At 41.9% G+C, this 17,074-nt stretch overlaps 1 protein-coding gene across 3 annotated transcripts in view; it reads left to right on the top strand.

Annotated features, from left to right (window-relative positions):
* LOC137375409 (sodium/hydrogen exchanger 9-like) overlaps positions 1 to 17,074 on the top strand; it is a 490,009-nt gene that overhangs the window by 175,614 nt on the left and 297,321 nt on the right. For all 3 annotated transcript variants that reach the window (XM_068042592.1, XM_068042593.1, XM_068042594.1), the window contains exon 6: positions 608 to 713. In XM_068042592.1, the coding sequence (XP_067898693.1) occupies positions 608 to 713 (106 nt within the window). The remainder of the gene's footprint in view (positions 1 to 607; positions 714 to 17,074) is intronic.

The raw sequence follows: 17,074 nt of genomic DNA, 5'->3' as shown, positions 1-17,074 counted from the left end.
ACTGGCAGGAGGTTTGATAACCAGAGGACTCTGATTTATGCTAATTGGCAAAAGAACCAGAAGGGAGATGACAAGCTGCCAGTTCTTTGGCTCACCTGATTGTGCAGAAATTGTTCATTGATCTTGACACAAATATCTAGCCCCCAGCTTCAGAAGGTTGAATGTCTCTGCTACAAATACAGTAAAAAAAATATTGGATTTTTATGCTAAAAGCATAGAGACCAAGTCAATCCATAAAAACAATTGGATTCCCCACTCTTCCTGCACCCACCCGGGTAGATTAGGAGCTGCAGTATGCCCAAGCATCCTGTTCTCTCTCTCTGCAGGAGTATATCTATTGAAGTGTTTTACTGTATTTTAGTTTGTAAGAGTGTATATTATTATTAGTGATTTTCAAATGCTGCTGCAGGTTACTAGAGGGTTGCCTAGCAACAACAGCAAAGTACTGATCAAAAGCTTGCAGCACCTCTAATTAAGTGACTGTCACCACCCCAGGAAGCCTCAGTTATCCTCAGACAGCCGCAGTTATCTAGGGGTTAATTTTGCCTGTCGCAGCCTCCTATGAACATTTGAGTAAAGGTTTGCTCTGTTGTTTTTCCACACACAGTGACGGTGCTGGCCATCTTCCATGAGCTCGATGTGGATCCACAACTCTACACGCTGCTGTTTGGGGAGAGTGTTCTGAATGATGCAGTCGCCATTGTCCTGACTTAGTAAGCACGTGGGGGCCATATCAGCGCTTTTTCTTTTAATTAACTGGTGTCAACAGGGTGGGTTGGGAACAAGGTGCTGTATTTTAGAGGGACAGGATTCAGGCTCACCCCTGGGACCTGACCCCCACATCCCCTACCACACAAGAGTCCAAAGCTATATTTTGATAAAAGGGCGTATTGCTTCTAAATTAGAAATTCTGCATATAAATGTTGTTCTGTATTTTCTATCACCCCAAATAACATTCCCACCCCTTGGATGGTGGTGTAATATACTCCTGTTTACATTCACGAATCACCTTGCAGAGGAACAATTTGTATACCTAGAATAATTATAGTTTGCAGCTAGCAATCTGAAGTTGTGCATCCTCTTTTCTTTCTTTTGACATTTCCTTCAGTTCTATTTTGTCCAGTTCACAAACCGCCAGCAGTGTCATGTACATGGAAGAGATTTAGACCCAGGAATAATTGTTGCCGATATTAACGGGTGAATGTATGATACATTCCTTTGCCCATTATTGTAGCAAAGACATTTGCCTATTTAATAGGGTAACACCTGTATAGAAATAGCAGAGAGAGGTATGTCACACCAATGTTTTAAGCAGGCACCTGCTAATACTGGCATCAGTAATTTGAAGGCTTTCATCTCAAATGGCAACCAGTATTTCAAATAAAGTAGTAAATGGTGATGGGAACAGGTGCATTTACTGATGAGGAAGTTCATGCAGCTCATCTTACTTTATCCCTCCAGAAAGATCCTTAAGTCCCCTATTGTAACATCTAATTATTAAATGATTCAAGGATTTGATCTCCAATAATCTTATCTGGAATCCATTCCACGCATCGATCACTCGTTGTACAATGAGGAATTGTTTCCTAATATTAGGCCTAGATTGACCTTTACTAGTTTGAACCTTGTCCCCTTGTCCAACTCTCAAACCGTTATTTTAATGTAACATTCTGGATGTATTTTTTCCATCATGTATAACTCTAAAAGCTCACCTCTGACACTGTCTTTCCAGACTGAAAAAGCCCAAGTTTCACCAGTCTTTCCTCATAACTCAGATCCCTGACATGAGGGATCAACCTCATAGCTCTTTTTTGCACTGCCTCCTGTGCTTGTAGATCACCTCGTTTCTTGGTGACCAGAACTGGATGCAGTATTCAAAGCATAATCTGAGCAGAATAGCATAAACTTTGATTGCTACTTACCATGACTTGTATTCTATTGCTCTGGCTATGTTGTTCAACACTTTGTTGGATTTGTTGCTAGCTGCAGTATGTTGGTTGGACATGTTGAGCATCAAGTCCATTGAGATACCTTTATCTTCATCCTTAGCTATTTCGACATTGTTCAAGGAGTATTGGTGTCACCTGACTTTCCTTCCTATGTGTAACATTTTGTGTTTATCTGCTTTAAATTTAATCTGTTATTCTGCCCACTTACATTAATTAGTCCAATTCATTGTATCATTTCTGAGTTACCTCTTTCAATTCCATTGCACCTCCTAGTTTGGTATTATTTGCAAATTTGACCCCTTTGCAGTGAATTTGTGAATCCAGATCATTTATGTAAATTAGAAACAGTCATGGTCCCAGAACCAAGCCCTGAGACACCTCACTCAATACGTTCCTCCAGCTTGACATAACTACTCCAACAAGTATCTATCGTTTTCCACCCTTCAGCCAGTTTCTTATCAATTCTCAAGATTTACGCTGAATCGCCACAGCTTTAAGTTCAATTAATAGCCTTTCATGTGAAACTCTGTCAAGAGCATTTTTGAAATTGAGGTGCACCACATCACAGGGCTTTCACTGTCCGTTTAAGTTCTCACTTCCTCAAAGTAATCTAGGCAAGATTCTGAATATATGCTAATGTTTATTACTGCATGGATAATCCTCAAGTTTATTCCTGTTAATTCAATCCATTATTTGACATGGAATGGAAGTAACTAATGGTTCTGTAATTGCCCTTGTCTGTTTTGTCAGCCATTTTGGCTATGGGAACCACATTAACCTGTCTCTAGTTGATATCTTCCAAGTGTCCATTGAGTCGATCTTGATGATTGTTGTTCCTGATCTAGATCTGCCTGGGTGCAGCGAGAGGGAAACGTGAAATGAAAGTAGTGGGGGAGGCAGAGAGTGAGGACTAGGTCTTTTCCCAGGGGTGATGGAGCCTAAATCAGAGAATGAGTCAGTCTTGGTTTATAATCGCCCATATATGCTAACAGTGAGCTTGATCAATTTCCACAGACACATAAACATTGATTCTCACCATGCCTTTCAGCAGAGAAATGATGACAACCAAACAAATAGGTAGAAGACTAAAATGCATTGTTCAAAAAATCTCCAAATCTCCAAAAGTTTGTTGATGTCCATGTAGAATGAAAATCTTATCTTCTGAGGATTCTGGGAAAAGTCCCTTTCTAGCTTTGAGCAAACTGTTTAGAATGAAGGGGGGCAATTTTAGCCCCCCCCCCCCCCCCCAAAGAAATGAATGGATTGGGTTTGGGTCCGAGGTTCAAATTTAAAAAATCTCAAACCTGACCCCAACCCACCTCCAACCAGTCCCTTCGGGTTTAACAGAGATGGGGAAAGAGACAGGCAACCAACCCGCTCACAGGAGTTAAAATTCCATATGCAGGGAACCTGGATCCAGGTTTCCCATCCAAAACTGCACATCCCTGCCTATGCAACCCACCCTTGTCACTATCAGGGCCAATGTCTTTGGCAATATATAAGATTCTAGTTTGTAAGAGTGATTTAACTTCAGCAACATCACAAGAAAAGAGTGGCTTATTGCTGAAAGTCTGCTTTTTTCTGATGTTCTTTTCATTAGCGTTTTGTGCTCCCTTGGGGAAGGGATGTCAGTCCTGGGAAAAAGCAATCTGTGCTTTCTGGTTCAGTCAATCGTGGATTACAATTCTAGATAATGGGACTCAATGCACAGATGGAAACTCCTGAGGGATTGTTGCTAATTTCTAATGCAACTCTGTTGTTTGTGAAAATGATTCAGATAAAAAACATTAGTAAGGGTGATGTGGCTCGGAATAAAGGCTGAGCTCACTCTGCAGACTGGAAACTGATACCTTGATCATAGCACACAGTCAGCAGGGATTTGGCATCAAGCTGAAAAAGGAATGGTAGGGTGACAGCTCTTTCTTCTTGGCAACTGCGGTGTTTCTCGGTGGATATCAGTTCAGCCTCAACCTGGTATTCAGCCTGAGCCCACACTGTAATACTGCCACAGCATCTGAGGCACTCATTGCCCCTGCACTGGCAGATTCACTCAGAGAAGACACAAAAGGATAGCTGAGTTAGAGAATAAAAAATGTCCCACTGATGCAACTGGTATAACTTCTGCCTTTAAGATAGAAGTATGTTGGAGCACAGTAGATGGGACCTTTACACAGAAACTAACCTATGCTCTATACCAGACCCAGGATGTGCTTGCTGCTGACAGTTAGTGCTAAAAGTGGAGGTGGTCCACTCCTCAACACCGAGCTCCTTCTCTCAAAAGAAACAAAGAGAGCAAAATTTTTTTTGAAGGAAGTTTTGTGTGTGATCCACAAATGAACCAAAAGACCCTATCCTGATGTGGACACACAGACTCTGCCAAAAGTGTATGCATTAAATGTGTCAATTGATGCCAGTGTTGCCAGTGATGAGTTTCAGGATCGCACTAACTTAGGTTTTGCTTTTGTCCTTTGTAGATAGCAACAGTCTGTCATCACCAAAAACAAGTCAAATAAATCTAACAATATTATCATATGTTCATAAGATCTGCCTTTTCTTTAATTGTGAAATGTTTAAAGTTTTTAGTTCTCTCTTACAACATTCCTCATTTAGGAGTTGATCAAATGCTGTTGGAATTAATGATAAGTTAAAGGATGTGGTAAAAAGCTGAGAGATGTGAGAAAGTGAAGTAAGTGAATAATTCGGAGTTCTTTTTGTTTCTATGTTGAACTTGTTAATTGACTCAAATGTGCCAAGAATCATTCTAGACTATTAACACATTTTATTTAAAAATACAGTCTGTATCAGATGCTTATTAGAATGCTCTGCAATAAAAAGTAGAATCTGATCATATTTCTCTAAGTAGAACTAATTTTCTGTGGAACTCTGGATTGGTCAGTTCCCAGATACGCTGCTTTCAGAAGAGGATGGTTTTATGGAAAGGTATTTGGAGGAGGCTGTCTTCTGGTTTAGGATGTAGAAGTGCTAGAAAAGCTTTGCATCAGTTTCGTCATGGCGATGTCACTTGAAAGTAGTACATCAATACACTTTGATATAGTTAGTGTTTTTATAAATAAACAGGGGAAAACGTTTGCTATAAACCTTTTCTTGAAGGCAGTGCTCTTTTTAAGACCAATTCATTCTGCAGAGAATGTAGCCAGGAACTGAGCATCAAAGGAGGGTTTGCTGGGGCTGTATGGTTAAGCCAATCACCAGGACGCAGTTTCAAACAAATTGTTGCCTATGAATCAGCGAGATTATTAAATGGCTCGCCTTGTAATTATCTTGGAAACTTCTCCGCACAAACAGGTTTGTTGACCTCTGTGCATGATTGTCTAGAGTCATGTCTTAGGGGCGCACTCTGTTGGAATAGGTGACCTGTTTGTTTGGTCAGTCAGGTGTCGCATTTGCCGAAACCCATCACCAAGTATGAGTCTCTGAACCAAACTGCTGAGAAATTCATGTAGGTGGAGTTTTTGTTTGTCCATTATGGAGTATGTGCTCTCACCATAGAGACACACATGACTAAATCCAGGGAGCTGAGGCTCAGATTGACCTTGGTTCAGGAGATCAGGATGTAGAATCGGTTTGGGTGGAGATGAGGACTAGTAGGGGAAAGAAGTCACTAGTGGGAGTGATCTTTAAGCTCCCCGAACAGTAATCACAATGTAGGACAAAGTATACAAGAAGAAATATTGGGTGCTTGTGATAAAGGGACGGCAATAATCTTGGGTGATTTTAATCTACATATAAACTGGAAAAATCAGGTTGGCAATAGTAGCCTGGATAAGGAGCTCATAGAATGCTTTCGAGATAGTTTCTTAGAGCAGCATGTTTTGGAACCAACCAGAGAACATGTTATATTAGACTTGGTCTTGTGTAGTGTGACAGGATTAATTAATTACCTCAGAGTAAAGGCACTTCTAGGTAGCAGCGACCACAATATGATTGCATTTTACATCCAGTTTGAAAGAGAGAAGCATGGGTCTAAGACTAGTATTTTAAACTAGAATAAGGGCAACTATTAGGGCATGAAAGCTGAGCTAGCTGAAGTGAACTGGGTTACTAGGCTTGAAGATAGATCAATAGCGAAGCAGTGGCAGACATTTAAGGGGATATTGTAGTATATATTAATGATTTGGACTTAAATGTGGAAGGCATGATTGCGAAATTTGCCGATGACACAAAAATTAGCCATGTGGTTGATAGTGAAAAGGATCGCTCTAGACTCCATAAAGATATTAATGGTTTGGTTGAGTGGGCGGAAAAGTGGCGAATGGAATTCAATCCAGATAAGTGTGAGGTATTGCATTTGGGGAGGGAAAATAAAGCGAGGGAATACACAATAAACGGGAGGATATTGAGAGGGGTAGAAAAAATGAGAGATCTTGGAGTGCATGTCCACAGGTCCCTGAAGATGGCAGGACAGGTAGATAAAGTGGTGAAGAAGGCATATGGAATGCTTTCCTTTATTAGCCGAGGTATAGAATTCAAAAGCAGGGATGTAATGATGGGACTGTATAAAATGCTGATTAAGCCACAGTTGGAGTATTGAGTTCTGGTCACCACATTACAGAAAGGACATAATTGCTCTGGAGAGAGTACAGAGGAGATTTACAAGAATGTTGCCAGAGCTCGAAAGTTACAGCTGTGAGATAAAGTAGACAGAAAGGACCTGTTTCCCCTAGCGGCGAGGTCAATTATCAGGGGGCACATAATTAAGATGATTAGTAGAAGGATTAGAGGGGACATGAGGAAAATTTTTCACCCAGAGGGTGGTGGGTGTCTGGAATTCACTGCCAGGAATGTTGGTGGAGACAGAAACCCTCAATTCTTTTAAAAGGTACCTGGACATGCACCTGAAGCGCTGTAACTGGCAAGGCTATGGACCAGGTGGTGGAAAGTGTGATTAGATTGGGCAGCTAGTTTTTTCATCCGACATGATGGGCTGAATGGCCTCCTTCTGTGCCATAATTTTTCTATGGTTCAGAATAAGTATATTCCTACTATAAAGAAAAATTCTAAGGGGAGGACAAACCAGCCATGGTTAACTAAAGAAGTTAAAGAAAGCATCAAACTTAAGGAAAAGGCATATAATTGTGCAAAGATGAGTGGCAGGTCAGATGATTGATCAGAATATAAAGAGTGGCAGAGAATGACAAAAAGGTTAATCAGATGAAAGAAATTAGGGTATGAGAGGAAGATAGCTAGGAATGTAAAAATGGATAGCAAGAGTTTTGTCCTCTAGAGAGTGAGCATGGCGAGCTAATAGTGGATAATAAGGAAATGGTGGATGCAATGAACAAATATTTTGCTTCTGTCTTCACTAAAGAGGATACAAAAAACATTCCAGCAATAGCAGTAAATCAGGAGAGAGGAGCTTGATGAAATTATAATCACCAGGGAAGCGGTATTGACCAAACTGATGGAGCTGCAGGCTGACAAGTCCCTGGGTCCTGATGGGCTTCATCCTAGGGTCTTAAAAGAGGTGGCTAATGAGGTAGTAGATGCGTTGGTGTTAATTTTTCAAAATTTGCTAGATTCTGGTAAGGTTCCATCAGACTGGAAAGCAGCAAATACAACCCCTCTATTTAAGAATGGGGGCAGGGGAGGCAGAAAACAGGTAACTATAGGCCAGTTAGCTTGACGCCTGTCATGGGGAAGGTGTTAGAATCATTCATTAAGGAGATCGTTGCTGGGTACTCAGAAAAACTCAAGGTAATTGAGAATAGTCAGCGTGGTTTTGTGAAAGTGAAATCATGTTTAACCAATTTGTTGGAGTTCTTTGAAGGTGTGACAAGTGCTGTGGATAAAGGGGAGCCCGTTGGCGTACTGCGCTTGTATTTCCAGAAGGCATTTGACAAGGTGCCACATAAAAGGTTATTGTGCAAAGTCGGAGCTCATGGTGTAGGAGGTAACATATTAGCATGGATAGAAGATTGGCTGGCTGGTAGAAAACAGGTCCTTTTCTGATTGGCAGGATGTGACGAGTGGAGTCCTGCAGGGGTCTGTGCTGGGGCCTCAAATTTTTACAACTTCTATCAATGACTCAGATGAGGGGAGCGATAGCATGGTAGCTAAAGTTGCAGATGAGACAAAGATAGGTAAGAAAGTATGTTGTGAAGAGGACATGAGGTTGCAGATTGGTTGAGTGAGTGGGCAAACATCTGGCAGATGGAGTCTAATGTGGGAAAATGTGAAGTTGTTCACTTTGGCAGGAAGAATAAAAAAGCAGAGTATTACTTAAACAGAGAACAACTGCAGAATTCCGAAGTGCAGAGGGATCTAGGTGTTCCAGTGCATGAGTCACAAAAAGTTAATGAGTCACAAAAAGTACAGCAGGTAATCAAGAAGACTAATGGAATGCTATCCTTTATTATGAGAGGAATTGAAAATAAAAAGTATGGATGTTATGCTTCAGTTATACAGGGCATTAGTGAGACCATATCTCGAATACTGTGTGCAGTTTTGGTCTCCTTATTTAAGGAAGGATGTGAATGCGTCGGAGGTGGTTCAGAGGTGTTTACTAGATTGATACCTGGAATGAGCAGGTTATCTTATGAGGAAAGGTTGGACAGACTGGGCTTGTTTTCACTGGAATTTAGAAGAGTGAGGGGAGACTTGATTGAAGTATATAAGATCCTGAACAGTCTTGACAAGGTGGATGTGGAGAGGATGTTTCCTCTTGTGGGTGAGTCCAGAACTAGGGGCACTGTCTTAAAATTAAGAATCGCCCTTTTAGGACAGAGCTGAGGAGAATTTTTTTTTCTCTGAGGGTTGTGCAACTTTAGAACTCTGCCTCAGAAGGTAGTGTAGGTGGGGTCATTGAATATTTTAAAGGCAGAGTTAGATAGATTCTTGTTAGGCAAGGGAATCAAGGGTTATTGGGGGTAGATGGGAGTGTGGAATTCAAAACACAAACAGATCAGCTATGATATTTTAATGGCAGAGCAGCCTTGAGGGGCCGAATGGCCTACTTCTGCTCCTAATTCATATGTTTGTGTGAAGCTTGGTGAGTTGCTGCTGTGCATCTTGTAGATGGTACGCACTGCCGGTGGTGGACGGAGTGAATGTTTAAAGTGGTGGATGGGGTGCCAATCAGGTGGGCTGCATTGTCCTGGATGTGTCAAGCTGCTTGAGTGTGGTTGGAGCTGCACTTATCCAGGCAATTGGAGAGTATTCCATCACACTCCTGACTTGTGCCTTGTAGGTGGTGGACAGGCTTTGGGGAGTCAGGAGGTGAGTTACCCGCTGCAAAATTCCCAGCCTCTGACCTGCTCTTATAGCAACAGTATTTATATAGCTGGTCCAGTTAAGTTTCTGGTCAATGGTAACCCCCAGGATGTTAATGGTGGGGAATTCAGCTTGTCAAGACTGTTCAGGATCTTATAACCTTCAACCTTCAACAGTAAGGTCATTGAATGGCAAGGAAAGATGGTTAGATTCTCTCTTGTTGGAGATGGTCACTTGTGTGGCATAAATGTTACTTGCAACTGATAAGACCAAGCCTGAATATTGTCCAAGTCTTGCTGCATATGGACATGGACTGCTTCAGTATCTGAGGAGTCACGAATGGTACCGGACATTGTACAATCATCAGTGAATATCCCCACTTCTGACCTTATGATGGAGGGAAGGTCATTGATAAAACAGCTATAGATGGTTGGGTCTAGGACACTGCCCTGACGAACTCCTGCAGTGATGTCCTGGAGCTGAGATGATTGGCCTGCAACAACCACAACCATCTTCCTTTGTGCTTGGTATGACTCCAACCAGTGGAGAGTTTTCCCATTGACTCCACTTTTGATGGTTTCTTGATGCCATGCTCGGTCAAATGCTGCCTTGATGTGAAGGCCAATCACTCTTACCTCACCTCTTGAATTCAGCTCTTTTGTGCATGTTCGGACCAAGGCTGTAATGAGGCAGGAGCTAAGTGGCCCTGGCAGAATCCCAAATTGAGCATCAGTGAGCAGGTTATTGTTGTGTAAGTGCTGCTTGATGGTACTGTTGACAACACCTTCCATCACTTTGCTGATGATTGAGAGTAGGCTGCTGAGGTTGGATTGGATTTGTCCTTTTAGTGCACAGGATATACCTGGGCAATTTCCCGTATTGTTGGGTAGTTGCCAGTGCTGTAGCTGTACTGGAACAGCTTGGCTAAGGGCACGGCAGATTCTAGAGTACATGTCTTCAGTACTGTTGCCGGGTTGTTGTTAGGGCCCGTAGCCTTGGCAGTATCTAGTGCCTTCAGCCATTTCTTGATATCATGTGAAGTGAATTGAATTGGTTGAAGACTGGCATCTGTGATACTGGGGACCTCGGGAGAAAGCCGAAATGGATCATCTAATCTGGTGGAAGATGGTTGCAAATGCCTTTGCACAGACATGCTGGGCTTCCCCAACATTGAAGATGGGGATATTATCCATTGCCATTCTGGACTGGATGTTGCAGGATTGCAGAGCTTTGATCTGATCCATTGGTTATTCAACCAGTTAACCAGCTAAAGCTGCAAAGTACGCCAACTCGCAGCATTGAAAAGCTTCCAGTTCAGACTACTGTAATTTTAAGACAGTGGCTAACAGGAGAACCTACAGTTAAATGGAAAGAATTCAGCTCTGAATGATAACTGTACTTTTCCATATCACGTTAATAAGCCTGACTCCCAGATCAGTTATTAACAGTGACCTGGAGTACTACAGATCTATCACAGCTCAGATGTTGTATTACTAAGTCAACCAGAGAAGGTTCCGAATTGCCAATGTCAGGTGCTATTTTGGAACTACCTTTCACCCAAATAGACTGCCTAGCTAGACCCTCCCTTTCTCAGAAGGATAGTTACTGGACATTGGACAACTGACGAGCCAGACTTCCATGGAAAGCAGTAACTTATTATGACCAGCATGGCAAGTACATGACATAAAATATGCAAATGCATTGCCAACATTCTGTTTATTTTAAAGCCGAAGAGTTACTCTGCAGCAGTTCCAAAACGTAGAGGTCTTTATTTAGTGCCCCTCTGTTCCCTTATTCCAGATTCAACCAAGGCTCTTCCAATGAAATGATTTTCCAGCAGCTATGGTGTCTTTTCTTTCAAACATGCCCTCAAGGTGTAGATATTTTTCTAGTAACTTTTAGGAATGGGAACAGCAGACTGTGTTAATCGTCTATGTTTGTTAGATACTCCCAGGAAGGAATGCTTTGTGAGCAAGTTTTTATTGTTATCTGGGATTCCCTGGTTAATACCCAACATTAGATAATCAGTCAATCAAGGCTACTTCCAAAGAAACACTAGGAAATGACACTTGCTATCAAGAGTGCTCACTGAAATCTCAGAGCTTTTAGGTTAACAGTGTGCTACACAGGCTTATGAGGAATATGTTGTCTCCTCCACTAGAGCAGAGCACTGTCTGGTACAGGCTAACTTGTGTAGTATAAGGACATGTAAGGGTTAATGTTGGAAACAGTGCGAGCAATCCCTCCCACTGTAAGGGTGATGATGTAATAGTCACATGGTAATAGGCTTGGGGAAGAAGAGGTAGCAGTACGAAGGATGCTAGCTAGGGAGGCTTAAGGTGAGTGTATATAGTAATATGTATATATAATAAAGAGTTGTTAGTTGATTTATTATGGACTCCTAGACTTTATCTACAACATCCTTGCTATACTACTACAACCACAACAACACACAATATGGTGGCACCGGTTAAAACAGTTAGCAAGTTTTGAAGATCACCTTACCTTGTGCAGTAGCACCAGAAGTACAGCGGATCTTGTCAGAGGACTGCTAGGAGCCCCAGAGCTGCTCCACAGCTGAAGAATATGCAGGCAGTTGTTGAGTCAGCTGTGCTGGCTTTCAGACTGCATCAGAGCATCCAGGTCCAGCAATCGGGTTTGGATTCTCAGCGCCAGGCGACGATCCAGGATCGGGTGAGAGAATTTCAGGGGCCATTCTTGGCTAACGGTGCAATGGGTTGAAAAATGCAGACAGAGAGATCAATGGGACGGAAAGGTGAATCGGGTGGAGTCGGCAGCCATTACTCAGCCAGACCGCGGAGAGAAAGCGTGAGAATGGTCAGAAAGCACAGGAAAACCCCAGAAAGAGTGCAAACACCTCCATTGAAGCCAGTACAATTTAAAAAGAAAGGGGAACACCCTATAAAGCCTAACAAAGCATAAGAAACAGATTGGATTCAATCAGGTACAAAATTGCGTCTAATGGAGGAAAAGGTCCTACGATTTAGGATCGCTTCCCAACTCCATACCACATCTGAATACCCTTTTATATTCAATGGGGTCAATTGCAGACAACATGATTGTGAGAAAAGGGATAAATGAGGCTTCTGATAAATTTGAAGATGTACTTCAAGCCTTTGACAAATGTTTTAAGCTATGCAGTAGTAAAATTCAGGAGAGAGAGAAATTTGACCAGAGAATAGGCAAATCTGTAGATTCCTTTATAAATGATCTATATAGATTGGCAGAGGGATGTGAATATGCAGAATTCAAGGCGGAACCGATAAGGGACTGAATAGTTGTTGGCATAGCTGATGAATCTCTGTCAGATCTCTTACCATCCAAAGATGACCATAACCTCGAGAAAGCAATTCAGATCGTACGACAAGCGGAAGTATGAAAACAAAACAGAGCAGTTCTGCAGGCTGAGGAGCAGCCTTGAATAAGAAGGAATCCAATGCCGGTACAGTTCGTGAGGCCAAAGACGGAGAGGCAGTCTGTCAAGAAGAAGACAAACACAGGTTAGAAAGTGGCCGACACCGGGAAACTATGCCAGCGCTGTGGAGCCAGGAAGACCCACTGGCGGGAGCAGTGTCCTGCTAGTAAAGCAGAATGCTTCAATTGTAAAAAGACTGGACATTATGGGAAAAAGTGCCAGAGCAAGAACTCTTCGCACAAACTTATTAAGCAGAGTGGTGGATGAAGTGCATCAACTTCTACGAGAAAAGGAAGCAGGAGATTTTCTAGGCAAAGTGAATGACCCAAATCAAGGATTTTGGATGGCGGACATCTGCGTAAACGGACACCTAATGAATTTTAAACTGGACACAGGTGCTAGTGTCACAGTTCTGTCAGACCAAGAGCCATGGTTGATGAGACATTACCTACAACCGGCAGACATGCAGTTGCATGGTCCAGGCAGGACTCAACTGAAAGTGAAGGTTAAGCTTCAAGCAGCTCTCCAATATAGAGGGAAACAAATTATGGAGGCATTATATGTCTTGCAAAACCAATAATTTTCCTTGCTAAGTAGAAAAGCATGCTTAGACCTGCATCTGATCAAGAAGATTGACAAAGTCAAACAGCCACAGGTAAACAGTCACTTCCAAGCAGACTACCCGAAACTTTTCACAGGTCTCGGAAGACTCAAGACAGAGTATAGAATCACTCTTAAGGATAATGCCAGGCCAGTGTGTATCTTTATACCCAGAAAGATAGCACACCCATTGTTGAATCAAGTTCAAGATCAGTTGGAAGAGGTGACCAGAGATGTTTGCCATCCAAAATCCTTAATTTGGGCCATTCACTTCTCCTAGAAAATCTCCTGGTTCCTTTTCTCGTAGAAATTGGTGCACTTCATTCACCACTCTGCTTAATAACTTTGCGCAAAGAGTTCTTGCTCTGGCACATTTTCCCATAATGTTCAGTCTTTTTACAATTGAAGTATTCAGCTTTACTAGCAGGACACTGCTCCCGCCAGTGGGTCTTCCTGGCTCCACAGTGCTGGCATGGTTTCCCGGTGTCAGGCACCTTCTTAGCTGTGTGTGTCTTCTTCCTGACAGGTTATGCAACCAATGGAGTGGTGTTCGGCCATGGTTCCTGTCCCAAAACAAAATGGAACTCTAAGTATTTGTGTGGATTTAACACAGCTGAACAAAGCAGTAGCGCATGAGATTCATCCAATTCCTTGGTGGATGACAGCTTGATGAAATTGTCTCAGAGCACCATCTTTACCAAACTAGACGCCAACCGTGGGTTTTGGCAGCTACCCTTAGATGAGACCTCAAGATTGGTGAATCAGTTAGCCAAATTTCTACCTCACTTAGCGCAGATAATAGAACTGCGAAGACAACTTTTCAAAAAAGATCAAGTGTGGTATTGGAGCTCACACCAAGAACAAACATTCCAGAAGATTAAAGATATGCTCATATCACCGGACGTCTTGGCACACTGTAACCTTACACTACCTACGATGAAAGCGGCAGATCCTCAACTGGGTTAGGGGCAGTTCTTTTTCAGGAGCAACCTGATAGTTCTCCTAGGCAAATATACAACGCATCTAGAGCTTTGTCCGACCGAGACAAAGTATGCGGTAATTGAAAAAGAAGCACTTGTCATCACATGGGCATATGAGAAATTTTCTGATTATGTTGTTGGATTGGGAGTTGTCGTCAAGACAGACCATAAACCTTTAGTATTCTTGGATGAAAAGGAGATCGCAAAAATGCCTCCAAGAATCCAAAGATTTAATTTAACATTGATGAGACAGTGTATGTCCAGGGAGAAATGCAAACATCTGTTGATATGCTATCAAGTACGACAGCAGACCAACAAGATGTGAATTTTGTGCAGGAAGTAGAGTCATAGTCTCAGTATACTGCACAAAATTGGCCAGCAAGCATACAGATATTGCAAGTAATTTGTCAAGCTCAAAGAAGTGGTGAAGAATGTATTCGCGTAAGGTAGTATTGCACACAAGGGTGGCCATAAGAATGTACTGTGGGAAAACCATGAAAACCTTCTATGAGTAAAGGAAATACTTCACAATTATTGATGATTTGCTAGTTTACAGCGACAGACTAGTCATTCATAGTTCACTGAGATCGGATATTTTAGAACGTCTACATCAAGACCATATGAGAATAATGAAGTGCAGAGCAAGAGCACAATCATCAGTGTGGTAGCCAGGAAAATCCAAAGTCATCGAAAATCTGATCCAGAACTTTCAGATCTGTGTAATACAAAGGCCGGAAAAGGTGAACCTCTGTTAACTACTCAATTTTCAACCAGACCTTGGCAACGTCTAGATATGGATTTATTCATGTTCAATAAAAAATCCTACATAATTATCATTGATTACTTCTCAAGGTGGATAGAAGTGAGGAGGTTAAATTCAACTACAACTGAAGCAGTTATCAGAGTCCTACAAGATGTCTTTGTGACACACGGTAACCCTGACAAAATATTGTCAGATAACAGACTACAGTTTGCAAATGAATGTTTCATACAGTTTGCGACAAGAATGGGATTTCAACATCTCACAAGTTCGCCACGATACCCACAGTCGAATGATGAAGCAGAAAGAGGTGTAAGAACCATAAAGTTATTTCTGAAGAAGAATGAAGATCTTCCATCTTCTGATTTATCGATTTACACCATTGATGTGTGGACTATCTATCACCTGCAGAGTTACTGATGGGCAGGGAGATAAGAGCACAGCTTCCTGTGCTGCCGAAGAAATTGCATCCAGGATTGAATGTTCAGGACCATGAGAGAGTAGGAGACTGGGAAAGAATAGAAGGCAACAAACCCGAAATTACAATAAAAGATTTGGTTCCAGAGACTTACCAAAACCGAATGAAGGCCAGAGAGTATGGACATGTGACCTAGAAAGGCAAGGCACTGTAATCCACAGAGATGAAAACTACCAGAGATCGTATGTGGTTCACACAACTGAAGGAAGCCTACGTTGAAATAGGAGAAACATTATCCCTATTCCCCAGAAGCAACAGTTAATAATTAATTTGGAGAACGCCGATGAAGATGAACAAACCCAAAGAAAACAGAATACTACAATCTTTAGTAAAGATCAACCAAGTCAATGATCCAGACTTACAAGGAAGACTACTGATCATCCCAGTCAGACTACAACCAGATTAGAGAGAATTGTGAAACCTCTGAACAGACTAGATCTGTGAAGTCAGAGATTGGGGGGTGGGGGGAAGAGAAAAGGTAGTAGATACGTCAAGATTGTATATATATTTAAAGAAAATGTTGGATAAAGACTTGGTGGGGCGGGGGGTGGGGGTGGTAGATATAGTAAAAGGACATGTAAGGGTTAATGTTGGAAACAGTGAGAGCAACCCCATCCACTGTAAGGGTGATGATGTAATAGTCACATGGTAATAGACTTCGGGAATAAGAGGCAGCAGCACGAAGGATGCTTGCTAAGGAAGCTTAAGGAGTTTGTAAATAATAATATGTATGTATAATAAAGAGTTATTAGTTGACTTACTATAGATTCCTAGACTTTATCTACAACGCCCTAGCTACACTATTACTACAACTAAAACACGCAATAACTTGATCAGCAACACACAGAGTAATGGTTGTTGTAGTTGTTGCAAATGGTGAAGTCTGTATTATTGTAACAAAAGATTACCATGGAAACCATCCAAACAGCTAATTGTGAAGCGCTGGTGAACACAAGAGCATCTGAAGTTTTTAACCTTATTAATCAATTCAGGTTGTAATCACGAATGTCAGTGTTCTGAGACTTGTCTGCATTTTAATTGAATGAGGTGGAGGTATACTTTGCTCCATATGGAGTGCTATAGACAGCGAATGCATGAGACCAGATCCTTGTGCTTCAATAACTCCCTTATCCCAATGGCCTATTCATAGATCCGTAGTACTCTAGATCAACCACTCCATCAGAATGAGAGAGCTGTACCTTTTTACACTATTAAATGTTAACTCCTGAGAGATAACTGGCTGCTCTACTATTGGAATAGTACCTTTACATAACTCCTAGCTCAGGTTGAGTCAGTTGAATCTGATGGTTTGCAATGTCAGCAACTTTGGACAGGGCAGGTAGAAGAAGAATATAAAAACAGGGAAGTGCTAGAAATACTCAGCAGGTCTGGCAGCATCTGTGGTCAGAGAAACAGAGTTAACGTTTCAGGTCTGTGACCTTTCATCAGAACTGGCAAAGGTTAGAAACATAATAAGCTTTGAGCAAGTGAAAAGGGGAGGGGGCGGGGGGGAAGAAGAACAAAAGGGAAGGTGTGTGATAGGGCAGTGGGCAGGAGAGATTAAATGCAAAGATGTCATGGAACAAAGGCAAAGGAAGTGCTAATAGTTGTATGAAAAGACAAAGCATTAGTCCAGAGAAA

This window comes from Heterodontus francisci, chromosome 11 (genome assembly GCF_036365525.1).
Source record: "Heterodontus francisci isolate sHetFra1 chromosome 11, sHetFra1.hap1, whole genome shotgun sequence".
NCBI lineage: Eukaryota > Metazoa > Chordata > Chondrichthyes > Heterodontiformes > Heterodontidae > Heterodontus > Heterodontus francisci.
This window is presented reverse-complemented; position numbering and strand designations above follow the sequence as displayed.